The sequence below is a fragment of the Gossypium hirsutum genome, chromosome D10 (assembly GCF_007990345.1).
Source record: "Gossypium hirsutum isolate 1008001.06 chromosome D10, Gossypium_hirsutum_v2.1, whole genome shotgun sequence".
NCBI lineage: Eukaryota > Viridiplantae > Streptophyta > Magnoliopsida > Malvales > Malvaceae > Gossypium > Gossypium hirsutum.
In genome coordinates this window covers 26,909,895-26,925,218 of record NC_053446.1, presented here as the reverse complement: position 1 = coordinate 26,925,218, position 15,324 = coordinate 26,909,895, and the positions used below count along the sequence as shown (strand labels likewise).

General features: G+C 32.1%; 2 protein-coding genes across 2 annotated transcripts; both read right to left on the bottom strand.

Moving 5' to 3' along the window:
* Window positions 1-5,920: 5,920 nt before the first annotated feature.
* On the bottom strand, window positions 5,921-10,586 carry LOC107914736 (methylenetetrahydrofolate reductase 2). The gene is made up of 12 exons (XM_016843746.2): window positions 10,450-10,586; window positions 9,594-10,035; window positions 9,460-9,517; window positions 9,294-9,379; window positions 9,024-9,197; window positions 8,529-8,702; window positions 7,900-8,000; window positions 7,679-7,790; window positions 7,216-7,296; window positions 6,939-7,116; window positions 6,405-6,739; window positions 5,921-6,205 (listed from the first exon to the last, which is right to left on the bottom strand). The coding sequence occupies exons 2-12, from the start codon at window positions 9,990-9,992 to the stop codon at window positions 6,122-6,124; spliced, it is 1,782 nt and encodes a 593-aa protein (XP_016699235.2). The 5' UTR covers window positions 9,993-10,035; window positions 10,450-10,586; the 3' UTR covers window positions 5,921-6,121.
* Window positions 10,587-11,791: 1,205 nt separating this feature from the next.
* LOC107914737 (glycine-rich RNA-binding protein 2, mitochondrial) lies at window positions 11,792-14,169 on the bottom strand. Its single transcript, XM_016843748.2, has 5 exons — window positions 13,871-14,169; window positions 12,983-13,106; window positions 12,830-12,898; window positions 12,190-12,296; window positions 11,792-12,107 (listed from the first exon to the last, which is right to left on the bottom strand). Exons 2-5 carry the CDS (start codon window positions 13,098-13,100, stop codon window positions 11,982-11,984), a joined length of 420 nt encoding a protein of 139 aa, XP_016699237.1. The 5' UTR covers window positions 13,101-13,106; window positions 13,871-14,169; the 3' UTR covers window positions 11,792-11,981.
* Between the last annotated feature and the right edge of the window lie 1,155 nt (window positions 14,170-15,324).

Here is a 15,324-nt window from a genome sequence, read left to right as displayed (position 1 = left end):
TACGTTTTTTATATCCTAAGATAACAGTGTCAATTATTTAGTGTTTAATTGAGATTTTAAGGTTGATTTAATGAAAATCCATAATGAACTAATAATAACACAAATTAACTTTATCAAATGATCAAAGGTTAAAGTCTAAAAAAATTATAACCATCAAATCATATTTAACAAATTAAATATAAAAGTAAACAAATTCACAATTATCATTAAATTTATTTTATTAATAAATCATAAAAATTCAAATCTAAAAATATTAGTAATTAACTATCATTAAATCAACACTAAAACTCAAATTGGTATCAAAATGTATAACTTTATCAAATACCAAAATATAGTAATTAACATTTAATATTAGACAAAAAAAACACAAATATCACACTAAAAAAATGTCAAACTTAAATACACAATAATATAATAAAAAAAGTTAAAACTATAATTCGGTACTACTATTTAAAAAGTTAAAAAGAGATAAAGTTTCTATTATTCATAGTTGAATTTTAGATAAAATAATTGTATTAGTTTCACATTTTTATATTTTTTATATTTTAATTTCTCATTAAAATTTCTTCATTTGCTCTCCATTCTAATTATAATAATCTGATTATTGGTGGAACTAAAAATCTTGGTTAACAGTTGTTTGAAAAATAGTTTCGTTCTAACTACTGTTAGAACAGAATCTAGGCAAAATTAGAGAGTTTGCACAATTAGTCCAATGCACAAGTGAGTCAAAGAAATAAAAAGAGAGATCGACACACGATATTTGTTAACGCAATTCAAATTCTCTAATCCTACCTCTGCGAAGCCTTATTCAGAGAATGGTTTTATTCACCAATTGTCCAGATCACCTATTGGCTTAAGCCCAATCTACCCTTACATAAAGAAGTAATTGTAGCCTCAATATCGACCCCAATCGTACAAATCACTCTCCCCCAAATACCTCACTTTACATAATTTCTCTCCATCACAAATCCCTACACAAAAGCGTATCAAAGACACCCCACATGGCTCCCCAAGAATGCCAATCAGCAGCCTATTTATAGGCCTCTTCAAGTGATCATCCAATAGCGTTTTAATAGGCTTGAAACACTCGTTTAAAGGCTGATTTTATCTATTAATTATCTTTAGTATTTATCTCACAATAGCCTTCATAAACAAGTTCCCTAACAGCTTGAGATACTCCCTTGAATAAATCTGACATATATCTCTAAAAAATAGCACTTCAATGACCAAGAGATAAAATACTTTTATGCTTATCAAACCACCTTAAGGTACTCTCCATTAGGAGACTTAGCATTCAAGTTGACCCATGCTTCTGTTTTGTCAAATACGTCATACTCAAATAGAGGAATTCTGCTTAACTGAAACTTGCACAAGGCCCAAAATGATGAGCTAAGTAGAAAAACAAGTTCCTTATAACAAAACATGAATGAGCACGTAAAAAAAAAAGAAAAACCAACATCTCACAACATATTTTATATCAATAACAAATACATCAAAATTTAAAAATCATATTTCTTACATAATTTTCAAAGGTCAATTGTTCTAGCTTAATTGTTTTTTTCTTTTCAATGCTTAATTATATAGTTAAATAACAATTTTTATTTTAATTTCACTTTGGATGGAAATCAAATTCGCCCAAATTTTGATAGTAGTACTCTCTTTCCAATGTCATCTTTCATGGTTGAGCAAGACCCTACTCAAGTTATAGGCAAATGAACTTCTAAAAAGGTGCGCCAATGAGTAAACAAGCCCCCTTCTATGGAGGAGATGATTATGGATCGACCAGAGGCAACCAAAATGTCTTTTTTTATGACAAGTTAATGGAATCGTGGGCAAATAGGAAGTTTGAAGGAAAAAAAGTTGATGATGAGGATACCAACTTATTAAATGGTGATGTTTTAATAAATATGGTAAATGGTATCCCAGCCATCTCTTTTTCTGAGTGGGTTCATTACTTGGTTGAACAGAGTATCTCAAAAATAGTCATTCTAAACTTTTTTTTATAATGAATTAGTTTCAATACACTTTTAAACAAGGTGCATACTTTATAGAAACCTGAGCAATCGATTCAACTTATGGACTTGGAAAATGATTACTTTATAGTGAAATTCCAATTAGATGAGTACTATTGGAAAGTTTTATCTGAAAGATCATGGGTTATCTTTGGGCAATATCTAACAATCCAATTGTGGTTGGCGTCTTTATCTACATGCCAACCATATCCTTTGAGTGTGGTCGCTTGAATCCACTTATAGGAACTTTCGGGTTCTTGTATAAAAAAAGTCTCTTAAAAGTCATACGAAGCACAATAAAAAATGTGATCAAGGTAGACTATAATATCGATATTGGGGTTCAAGGAAGATTCGCGAGAATGGTCATTATAGTGGATTTGAGCAAACTTCTAATCTCAAAGATAAAGATAGAAGACATAACTCAAAGAGTACGGATCCTTGCCAACTATGTGTATTAGTTGTGGCAAATATGGTCATACTAGGGACTTTGATAGAGGGTTGCGTGCGGACCAAGATCGAGTTGTCAAGACACGGAAAACTCCTACGAAAACTCTAATAGTTTGAATCTGAAACGAAACAGCAAAACTTAATTAGAATCAATTAGATCTGGAAACTAAAAATCCCCAAATCAATAAAGAACAGCCAAGAATCAAAACACTTATGAATAGATGTTCTTGGAAGCCAAGAACACAAAATTAAGCCCCAAGATTAACTTCCAATCAGCTGAATCTATCAAAGAACACAAAACAGCAAATAAATTAAAACAGATTACGAAATCAATTGAAACTAATTCTAAGGATTGGACGGTAAGAAAAGAAGGGTTTTTGTGAAATCAAAAACATTTCTTTATGTCCAAGGAAGGGTCGAATCAGATCTTAGAGTTTTGGAAAGGATGAAACGCAACAAGAACAGCAAACAAATTAGCTAATAAAAATCAACACAAGCAGAAATTTAAAAGAAATTTAACAGCAAGAAGATAAAGATAAAGTCCTAAGAAGCCTTGAAATCGATAAAGATTTCACAACTCCCTTCAAACGGCTCTAATCTCCCCTCCAATGAAGAACAATAGCAAGAAGAAGGCTGAAGATGGCTCCCACAATCAAAAAGATTGTTAAAACAACTTCTAAAGAAAACTCAAGAGAAAATTCTTGGAGAACTCAAAGAGAATTTTCACTCAAAGCAAATCTAAAATTTTTAATATATTTGAGAAGTATAACTTGTATAAGGGTGGCTGGCCAAGCCATACATATAGGCCTTCTAACTATTTTCCTAGTCTTAATAGGAAAACTAAAAAAAAAAACCTAATTTTTTTTTACTTTTAAGGGAATTTCATCCAAGGCCTTTAATGGGCCTCTTTGGGCTGAATTTTTACATAGAAATTTATTTATAAAGTCTAAAAATTAAAACTAAGTATTTAAAGAATTAAAATTTTACAAATTGGGCCACTTTGACAATTTGGCCTGATTTTCAACTAAGTCTGATTTAAATTTCAGGATTGGGCTTGGAACATCTTATTAGGCCGTGTCTTCAAGAACTTGGGTTTGTAATCCGTTCTCTCCCAAAATTGTCTTGTTAATGCTCGTAACTGAGATCCAATGCACCTTAGTTGCAAGATTCTGTTTCTTGGACCAAGATTTCCAAGATTTGAAACCTTGATTTTCTTGATTCTTGAAATCGCTCAAAACAGCAAAATTAAACCAAGATTCGGTTTCTTGATTTTCTTGAAAACAAGAAAGTGAATCTTGATTTTCTTTTTCCTTCGTATATGCACTAAGGCCTTTATGACTCGTATCAAACTTATACCTGATGGCAATTTGGGGAAGTGCCACTATAGATGAAAGAGAGAACTTATTAATGCAAGCGCCAAACAAGGTAACAATTGTTGAATCAAAAAATTTTAGACCTTGGATGATTATAGAAAGAGGAATAGAAGGCAATAACATAAAGTAGATGAAGTCAATGCATATAATTTAGGACTGCAACTTATTATATTATTTAATCAATCAATGAGTTAAGAGAGAAGCAAATTCGACATCGATTTATACTAAAAACATAGTACAAATTGACTATGATACCAATTAATAAAAATATCGGTTCAGAAAATAGTGTTATTAGGCACAACGGAAATTTAATTTTTTTTCTTAAAATTGAGTCATGTGGTATTTATAGCAATAAGCCTTAAACCAAATCATTACCTATAGTTTGTGTGAGGCAGTTTAAGTCATTTCTCGGCTTTCTACCAAACAGTCTTCTCTGCTATCTTCAAATCTAAAGCTGCTTTGAGTGTGAGCCCAAACTTTTAATGGAAAAGTTAATTTCTCTATGGGAATCGAAAACTTTAAACTTTTTAGAAAATAAAAATTATTCTTGTAAATAAATTTGTGCTATGGGAAACTCTAAGGGATAATTAAATAAGAAAATAATGCAAGAGTTTTACTTGAATAATGGGTAATTAAATAATAATAATTTAATATAAAAATATAGTTTCTCCTGTTTGGGAAACCTTAGGTGACGATAAGCCTAAGGGATACTAGGGTTTGTCGCCCCCTGCCACAAGGGATGGGCTCACTGGGCCCGTCTCATGTACTAGGTACAATTATGTGTGTTATCTAGACTTTTATCCAACACTTATAATTTGTCAACTCAATAACTATTTTTCTATTTCCAAAATATTACTTAATTAAATTAAATTATCCAATTAAAATATTTTCTTAACCCAAATCTAATTCTGTTAAAGTCATGGCAACTTCAATTATTTAATTGTGTCCAATAATTCAAAGTGATTAATTTAATTTTTATATCATCTTTTAAAATTAGCGAGAAAATACATTCATTGTAAATAGTGATACATGTTTTAGGGTGAGTTTGGATGGGCTGTGTGTTTACATGTGGTTAGTGTCAAAACAGTGGTGGCGGTGAGATTAGATACTGTCGCAATACTTTAGTGTGAGACAAAAAGTAAATTAAACGCACCGCACCGCACCCAATCGCCCATCCAAACCCACCCTTAGTCATCATGAAAAGCCCAGTGGAGGAAAGATACATTGCTAGGATCGCTAAACTAGTAGTATAAAAAAAACTATCAAAGATGCACTATAGTGTTCAACCATTAATAACAACATTCTAGCCCTGCCACCATTTGATGGAGCCGACAATGAACTTTGGTTAACAATAACAATAACAATGAACTTTGATTAAAGCCCAAAAGACTCTTTAACATTAGTGATGCACAAAACCAATTTCCAAATGGCCAAACCTCCTGCAAAAGTTCTTGAAACAAAACTTCCATAAACAAAACTAAAAGTAACAACTAAGAAAACCACTAAAACTATAACTACTAACATAAAGCTTTCAGAGAAAACAAAGTAGACTACAATCACAGCTATCACTTTTAGAAAAAGTAGAATGGACTTTAATTATGAACATGCTTTCACCCAATAGCACCTATTGTCTGCCAAGAAAACTACCGTAAAAGTGATTAAAAATCACCAAAAGAAACTAAAAGGAATTTGGAAAGAAAGTATAGTTAAAATATCGTGCAATACCATTAGATCTAAACGCAACTTATTTTGAGATTGAAAATTTAAATTCTTTTATTCAAAGAAAACGAAGCCATAGCATTGTTGAGAAATGTCTTGTCGCCTAGATTCAAATCCTGTTATATGTAAATGACGTGTATAAATCTCTAATTTTAGTTTAGATTATTTTGACACATTTATGTTTGTACTATGATCACTTTGTACGCACTGCAAATTCAATCTAGAATAAACTTCAAATAACAATATGTTAACTAAACTAAATTGAAAATTAATTTCAAGAAGATTTTAGTCCGATGACTTGGTTAAGATTTTTCTGGTTATAGTTCAAATAACAATATATGTAAGCATTTAACAACTTGATGTATCGGATTAATAATAATAATCTCTTGATATATTGTAATTTGCATGATGAAGTGAAGGGTTAAATTCCAAGGAATTATTATTACAAATTTCTCTTTTTTTTTTTATGAAATCATTATAAAAAAATAACCTGACAACTCAAACATAATGATACTATATGGGGCTTAAGAGCTTTGGTAAGTTCAGGGCTCGAAGGCAGCAATCTCATCTTCAAAGGTCTCCAAAAACAGCAAAAACATCACTACCAATGTAATCATTATCAACCAAACTCACCAAATAATAGCTGCTCTGAACCTGCAAAAATGGAAACCAACCCATTTCATTATTATATTTATATGATTCTTGTCAATAATCCTATGAAAAATGAAGTTGCTTGAGTGAAGAATATAGGGTAGGCAACCGGAGGCCTTCTATAAGATCAGGTTAGGTGAAACCCTAGCAAGCATCAAAGTGATCAACTACTGCTCAAGATTGGATAAGTTCATTTGCTAACCTCTTCTAGCAATTTTTTCGACAGATCCCCTTCTGGGTACAATGCAGCCCATGCTCTTGACCAGATTTCGAATGCTTCATCCTTCCACACCATGAAGCTGGCAGGATCCACCACTGTTGGCTGGATTATTTCTTTGGCTGGGAACACTCCCCAAGTTACAGCATTAACATCTGTCGTGCCAATGTTCGATATCAAATTCCCTTTTTTGTTGACAGCAATGTAGGTAATAGATGACAAGGGCTTGCATTTATTGACAAGTGCATCTAGTTTTTCCTTTGAGCAAAAAAACTCAAGATAAGCCTTCTGGTAAACATACCCTCCAGGGCCACCCCAACCTGCAAGCAGCCAAGTTTGAACAAGTTAGAGCAAAAAACAGCACCAGCTTTTACTACGAAAACTGTAAGATGAGAAACCATAGGCTCTTAATATTTTGAAGTTTAAATAGCAGTCTGTTTCTTTGGATAATCTTCCAATTGTATGCTCAATAAAATACATAATTCAGTTCCTTCTTTAAAGTCTAACACTTGTACTTACCGACAGATAGAGAATCAGAGCGTTCACCATTGACAGCAGGTTGGCTATTGATAGTAAGGAAACCCTTCAAATTGATCTTTCCCAGCTGTTCATGTATGATCTTTGTCTCAGGCTGAAGTGAATCCAGTTCGGACCAAGGACTACTTCTCAACTTACCCAGACAAAAACTTTTAAATTTCTGACAAAAACCGGTTCGAGATGAACAATATCATAATTATATTTGACTGACATAAAACTAGAAAAGACTGAATAGATTCCAAGCAACAAATTCTAGTACCTCTTGAATATCATCAATGCTTTTCAATGGGGTAGCCCATTCTTCTTGAAGTTTCTTGTCACGTGCTCGACGCCTCATGAACTGTTAAGAAATTAATCACTTTGGTCATACTAAAGAACTAATGACTAGTGGCAACAGTTCCCTGACCAAACTATAGTGCTCGACATATCAATATTTGAGCAATAAAACAATATCATAAAAACGAATAACTTCTTACATGAAAACAAATGTATGAGTTGCAAGAATAAAAAAATAGAAAAAAAAATCAAACGTTTAACTAATTTATCAAATTCCTATGAGCATCTAGCATATACTACTTATAAATGTATTTGACATTTACTATTCAAATTGAGGTTTCATATAATCAATAGTAACTCCAAGAGAAATTTAATGCATCAAAGATGTTTTGATATCATTTATACCAAACAAAAGAAAAGGGCAAAGGTTCAACCACTTTGTGTACCTGATGGTCTGTTAGTGCACCATAGGACGGATTTCGAGAATCACCCCATCGCCCATGTGGGAACTGATCCCAACCAATAGTCCTGGTTATGTAACTCTTAGGACGGTTAGACCTGCCATCATTAGCTAGAAGCGTCAGATATCCATGAATATTTAATATTATAACGCACTAAACTGAAGATATATAGCCAAAGACATTGAAGTTCAACATCTATCACACACCAAAATATTGGACGAACATCTTCTTTAACACGAAAAACATTTGCAGGGCGTCTCCAAGGTAAGGACCTTGAAATTTTGGACTCTTCAATCAATCCAAGATTCTGCCAACATAAGCCTATGATTAGCATGGTGCAAATGAAGTGATAATACATTGGAAAACAAAGATAAATGTAGCTGACCCAAAACTATTGCCAAAATTCATTTATCATTTACTTTCAATAGAAGAAAAGTAAGTTCCTTACAGTTTATCTTAAATTGAACAGCAAGTCATTTTAACGAAATTTGTGAGTAAACCCCAATCATATTCTATACTTGCCTGTCTTTGCTTTCCTTCATTATTTGAACTGATATTCACCTAATTATTTGAAAGTAAACGACAGGAAAGCTTGACACTGAAAATGCTAAGAGGCAGTTAAAGGTTTTCTAAAATAAGTGAAGAACAAAAATATGTAGTTTAAGAGTTCTTATTAACCCTGCAAGTGTTCAATTTGAAGGAGGAAGGAATCTTGAACTACATACTAGTTCAAGAATTTTCCTTTCTAAATTTCAAAGTTAAAGAAGTAAATGCTATTCCATAATCACCTCTACATGCCAAAATAATGATATAATATGGGATAACAAAAACCAACCATTAGGATAGCTAATGCAGATTTCTCCATGTTTAATGTATAAAGGTGCAATGTCTTAATCCCATGAGCTAAAATCTTGCGGCACATTTCTGTTCCAAGGTGAACTCCATAGGCTTTGACAGCTTCTTCGTTGTCCTTGATAGCCTCTAAGGCAGCAGTAATCTCAGCTGGTATCTACAATGAGCCATGCAGGTGTTACATTTTAAAAATGTTAACAGAAATTGCCACCAAAAATAGCTTTTGTGGCCACTCTTTATAAGCAGTTGTAATAATCAGTTGCCAAGAAAAAACAAGCAAAGAGTGCATCAGAATGAATTCGGATGCCCTTCCAAATTAGAGGCCTTCAGAATCTTGTATCTTTTAGCCTTTTGAGAAGAATGATGCTGCTTTCATTTCCTTTATGCAAAAACATCCAACTAGTACATGCACTATTTGAATAAATTTTACTAAATTGATACTATTTAATGCTCAAAAATATCATGTTATACCGCATACCTTAGTTTTGCAAAAGCCAGTCATTCGCAAGAAACCCTTGTAGTTATTAATGGGCATAATACCCGGCACGATAGGACAGTTAATTCCCATTTGGCGACAGTCATTGACAAATTTGATAAAGATATCAGTATCATAAAACAGTTGAGTAACAATCAGATCAGCTCCCGCATCAACCTATGTAGTAAAGAAGATTTTAGCACAAAAATTAACCAATATAAATTAGAATTAAGACAATATTTTCAAATCAAGTAATGAGTTAAAGAGTAAAACCTTTCTCTTTAAGTAAGCAAGATCATTCTGATAAGCTTCAGGTGTGGCTACACCATCATTTCCTATGGCATCGGGATGTGCCTCTGAGCAAAGAAAGCAAACTATTAATAATCAAAAGCCACATGAACAAGCCTCTTATATATGTATATATGTCTATGAAAAGCACGATAACCGGCAACTGTGATGCCAAAGTAGTCACCATATTTAGATCTGATATGTTTCACCTAGAATAGGAATTAAAAGTTGGTAACATATGTATATTAAGAAATAAAAACAGGGCAGAATGAGCAATGGCTTTACCAGATCAAGGGCACAGGAGAAGCCGCCTTCGACCTGGACAAACTTGTCCTGGCCGTGAGGGGGATCACCTCGGAGGGCAAGAACATTCTGAATGCCGTTGGACTTGATGGTCTGAAGAGCATGGTCAATCTTCTCTACGGGCATATTGGTGCAAGTGAGGTGCATCATCGTCTCCACACAGATGATATTCTGCATCTTGTTAGCAATGTCGAGAGTGAGATCAGCAGTGGAACCACCTGCACCCCATGTAATGTCACAGAAGGACGGGTTATGAGCAACCATACGATCCATTCTGTCGAACAGGTTGTCTACTCCATCCTCAGTCTTCGGAGGGAAGAACTCAAAGGAAAACACCACTTTCCCTTCTTGCAAAGATTGGATCTTCTCTATCACCTTCATCTTTAATTGGATCTTGAACTCTCAGTGTCACCAACACCAACTTCTGCAAGAATTCAATATGAAACTGAGGTGTTTGAAGAGATAAAACAAGAAAAGAACAACAGAAAGTCGCAACAAAACAAACCCAAACCCGAATCTGAATCTAAAAGAATTAACTGATGGTTCAGAGCAAAAACGATCACTTTGAACATCATAGAAGAAGATAAACATGGGCAATCTTGAAATCAATCCTTTCAAAGTAAATCGTATAGGATAAAGCATGAATGATAAACTAAGAGTCATAGATCAGATGAGCTAAAATTTAAGTAAGCGGTCTATTGTTAAGTAATACATTGTGAAGAATCAACAAGGCACTAAACAAAGACTGAAAGTCCAAATCTAACATATGTTGTAGTACATTGTCCCAAATTCATGGAAACACAAAAATATCCCAGAAAAATAGGAAAAAGAGACTCACAAATGGGTTTGTGGTTGGTAAAGAGAGAGATGGGAGGTGGAGGCATTGCAATGGGAGTATTTGTATTTGAGAGAGGAACGGAACGGATCGGGGTTGGTGTCTTTTGAAATGACTCTGTTGCCCACTCAACAACCCAATGGCCTTATCCTATTCTCAATTCAGTATTTGCCCATTAATGGTCAATACCATACGGTTTAATTATTATGCCCCTGCTCTTTTGCACTTCTTTTTAATTTAGTACAACCAATCTCTTTAATTTGAAAATATATAATAAATCCAAATTTAACGACTTTGATTTTTAAATGAGAGATTAAATTTTTTAAATTAAAAAAAAGTAGAAAAGTAGAGGGAGTGAGAGGAAATTAGACCGTAAGGTACAATACGGTTGTCGTATGTATTGCTTACCAACCACAAACAGCGTCAGCTTGGAATGAATCACAAAATTGGCGGTTGTATTTTCGCTTTCTTACCAAAACTCACTATTATTTTATTGTTTCAGTTTCATCCCTCTTTTTAGTTCGTACACTGAATCAGCTTTTTACCTTTTCATTATTCTTTTTATGGCCGAATTTAATAAAAAATACCATTTTAAAAAAAAGTTATTTTTTAACACGCCATATCTTTTGGTGGTTTTGTTTTTAAGTTTCAGATCTTTTTTTTCCTCACATTTATATTTTTATTTTATTTGTTTCAGGCTTTATTTTTATTTTTAATTACTATTTTTAATATATTAATACTTCAATTAGATGATTAATTAACAGTGATTTTATGCTTGAATGTCAAATTTGATTCCTCTTCTTAGTGCATTTGTATTTTTTATTTTATATTGTTTCAAGCTTTTTTCTAATTTAATATTTTTAATTAATAAATATATTATTTTCAAGTTTTTTATTTTAATTTATTTTTTAATTAATAATTTTTTAATTTATAAAGTTAAATAATTATTATCAGTTATATAATAAAAATATATTTTTGATAAAATTGATATTTTATCAAAATGTTAAATATATTTTATTTTGTAAAAAACATCAACTAATTCTTTTGATATATTTTTTATACATATAATATTTATATATCAAATATTTATTTTTCCCTCCTATATTGTGGGTACATTGATTTCTAATATTATAAAATCAAATAATTATTTCAAATATCTTTATGTTTATATGTGAAATATTTCAAATAGTTATTTCAAATACACAATATATAATACTAAAATTTACTGCACTCATGATATAGATTGAAAAATAAATATTAAACATAAAAATTATATTTACTACAAATAATTTGGCACTATTTAATTAATTTTATAAATAAAAAAGTGCTTAATTAAAAAGATTAATTAAAAATAAAAAACCAATATATTTATTAATTAAAAATAAAGTTTTCAAGGATAAAATCACAATTAATTAACCTCTAACTACAGAAAACTAGTTGCATAAGTTTTAGCATATAATTCGAATATAAATAACTGTATCATCAAATCTACTAGCTCTAGGAACATGATTATGGAAAGATTTTGATGCGAGAGCCTAGTAACCAGCATCCCTACCGAAACTATCACCACCACGGAAACCACCATTACCACCATAAGCTCGAGGGCCGCCACTAGGTCTTTCATTGGCATAACTTACTCGAATATTTCGGCCATTGAGTTCCTGTAATTTCAGTACCACAAAATAATCAAATACCAGATTCACCAGAAACATGTTCCATATAACAATGTCTTTTTTCCCTCACCTGACCATCCATGGCTGACAAGGCATTGCTGGCAGATTCATCATCAGCAAAGTTTACAAAACCGAAGCCCCTAGACCTCCCAGTGTCTCTATCGATGATAATCTTAGCTGACCAACATAAATCAGAGAATGAGAACGTGAATAGAAGCAAGCGTTATAAATCTGTAATAGATACCATCATTCATAAACGACATGAAAAAAACGCAAAGTTCACTGGCCAAAATCATTAACCAAGTAGACAAGCAACCTGGTTATAGTTTCAATTAAAACACAATGCTACATGCTCACCAGCAGTCATCATTATTCAACTTCTGCCATGAGGAATCTCTAGAGATAAACTAGTAACCATTTCGAGAATGGACAACTCGTATGAATAGAGCCTAGACATGCGAACTATGCATTATGCATCCAAAACAGACAATAAATGAACAACAGCAAACACCTAAGAAACACATTAAAATTCCTAGTCACACTTTGTGCGCTATTACAAGTAACCCGTGCCCGAGGGAAGATAGAACAAAAGAACCCCATTCATCTGCTTGACAAGAAAAGGAAGCTACTATTTATATACTAGACTACAATAGTCAAACTTATAAGAATACCAAAAACATAATATCATCAGCATTAGTGATACAACTCACCTTCTGTCACATCACCAAACCCGGAAAATGCTTCCTTGAGAGTTTGATCATCAGTTCCATATGAAAGGCCTAAGAAGCATAGATTCAAGTCAAATACACAATATAAATGATATCTGCATCTAATCTTCAGCCAAGAATCCAATGTGTCAATACCTCCAATAAAAAGCTTTTTGGTTGATGTGGACATGCAGTGAATAGAGCTAAGAATGGATGTAGCTGGGATTTGCCCATTTAACCTCAGAAGGCTTCCAAGTTTGCTAGAAAATGCCATAATATGCTAATGTAACGTTTTTTTTTTTCACAGCACCAGCAACAAGAAGCGCAAACATAAACAAATGTCATGTTAGTAGCAAGAAAAACAAAACACCACATTGCAAATCCCAAAAATAAATCCTATTAGATTATAGCTGAATGGGTTTAACATGTAAATCAATCTCACAAATATGTCCATAATATACCTACAAAGAACATACAAGATCAATGTAATTCAGCGAAACAGGATGAAGATACAATGCACACGCGCACACACACACACACACACAAAAAGACAAGATCACTGTAAAGAAGTTCAGTGAAGGCCAATACGAGTAGCAGAAGAGAAATTAAAATAATCCCAGTCGTTCAATATGAGAGCCAATACATTGTACGCCATCATTGCATTAAATTAAGAATTCAAGGTTATGATTGAATTTATAACTTTTTTATTCATAATAAACAGCTTTACGTAGATATTTATTCCTTCTTCAAAAAGAAAGGCTTAAACTTCCCAGTTATTCAAGTAGTAAAAACAAAAGAAAATAAAACATGTTTCTTATATCCCATGAACAAGAAAACTATGACACAAAAAGAAAAAAGAAAAAGAAAAAAAACCCAAAAAGAGAGGTCTGCTACAAAAACATTAAAAAGAATCAAAAAAGAAAAACCCTAAATAAAATTAACAAAACAAGATAAATTAACCCGAAAAAGAATCAGAAAATTCATCATCTAAACTTCAAATTGATGCCAAGAATGAAACCCACAAGAGCTATAAAGCAAAATTACCTTTAAGAAGAGAAAAAGGACAAAGAAATTTGTGAGAGAAACAGCAAGAAACGAATGAAGCTGCTAGGGTTTAAGAGCTTTGAGCCACAACGGAGAAAAATATAATCTCTTGCATCGTTTAATAAAAGGGAGGTTTAAGGAGTTTTGCTTAGATACGGTGTGGGTGTATTGTAATCTTTTCCTATTCTGTGCTTTGATTGATTGTACCAGTGCGATAATTTGGTCGAGCGTTGGTCTTCAGTGGCAAAACGTACATTATGTAATGCGTAAAATTGAGGAACCGTAGAGAAAAAGACCGTACGTGGGTGAGGCTATTCCTTTTCTGTTATTGGTCGGCGGTATGATCAGTCCACGTCAGCAAAAATATCTTGAAATTGGGTTGGGCTCTAAACCTGGTTATTGCGGATACATACTGTTGGTAGGGTTTTTTTATATTAAAAATAGAATAAATTGAATTTATCACTTAAATCCAACTTAAGAAGTAAAATCCAATCAATTGAATTGAAAATTTTTAATTCGATTTTTTGGTTTTTAATATGGATTTTTTTAATTCAAGTATTTATAATTTTATTTCTTTTACTTTTTTACATAATTCTCTTTTTTCTTCAATTTACTACGTTGCATCACTTTTACTCTTTTTTTAATTAATTATTAAAATAATTTTTCATGAACTCAAAAATTATTTATTTTCTTATTTCTTTTACATGGCCAACACATCATTACTTTGATATATGAAATTTATAATAAAAAAAATAAGATGAATATCATAAAAACAATCGAATATATGAAATTTATGAAATATTTATCATTTAACTTTTAGAACTTTATACATATAAAAAAGTGATAAAAGATTTCCCGGGAATATGCAATTTCAAATTATTGTACATATAAATTTCATAAAATTAAATGATAATTTTTTTATTTTCTTGCATATAAATATTAAAATTGAATTAGCTGAATGATAAAAATTAAAACGAATATCATATCAAAAAAATTAACTTATCAATTTGGATTTTAAATATTAATGGTATTAGGTTTAATGAGTTTAGGTTTTAAGAGCATTAAATTTTAATGTGATTTGAATTTAAAGTTTAAATTTGGACTTGGGTATATAAATGGTTATAGGCTTATGGCATTAGTCGGTTTATTCAATTTAAAATGTCAAAACTAAAAATCAATCAAATGAATCAATTAAACTCAACATGAAAATTGATTGAATTAAAAAAAAAATCGGTTCGATATTTTTTTTTTGGCACACTCCTAATTAGAGGTAATCATGGGTCGGGCCAGGTCAGGCCCAGACAAAATTTTAGGCCTATTTTCTAGGCTTGAGCCCGACCCGGCCCAAAATATGGGCCTAAAAATTTATTCAAGCCCGACCCGAAAGAAAATTGCTAAGTCCGAGTCCGGCCATATTAAATTTTACAACACCAAAATAGCATATTTTAAAAAGA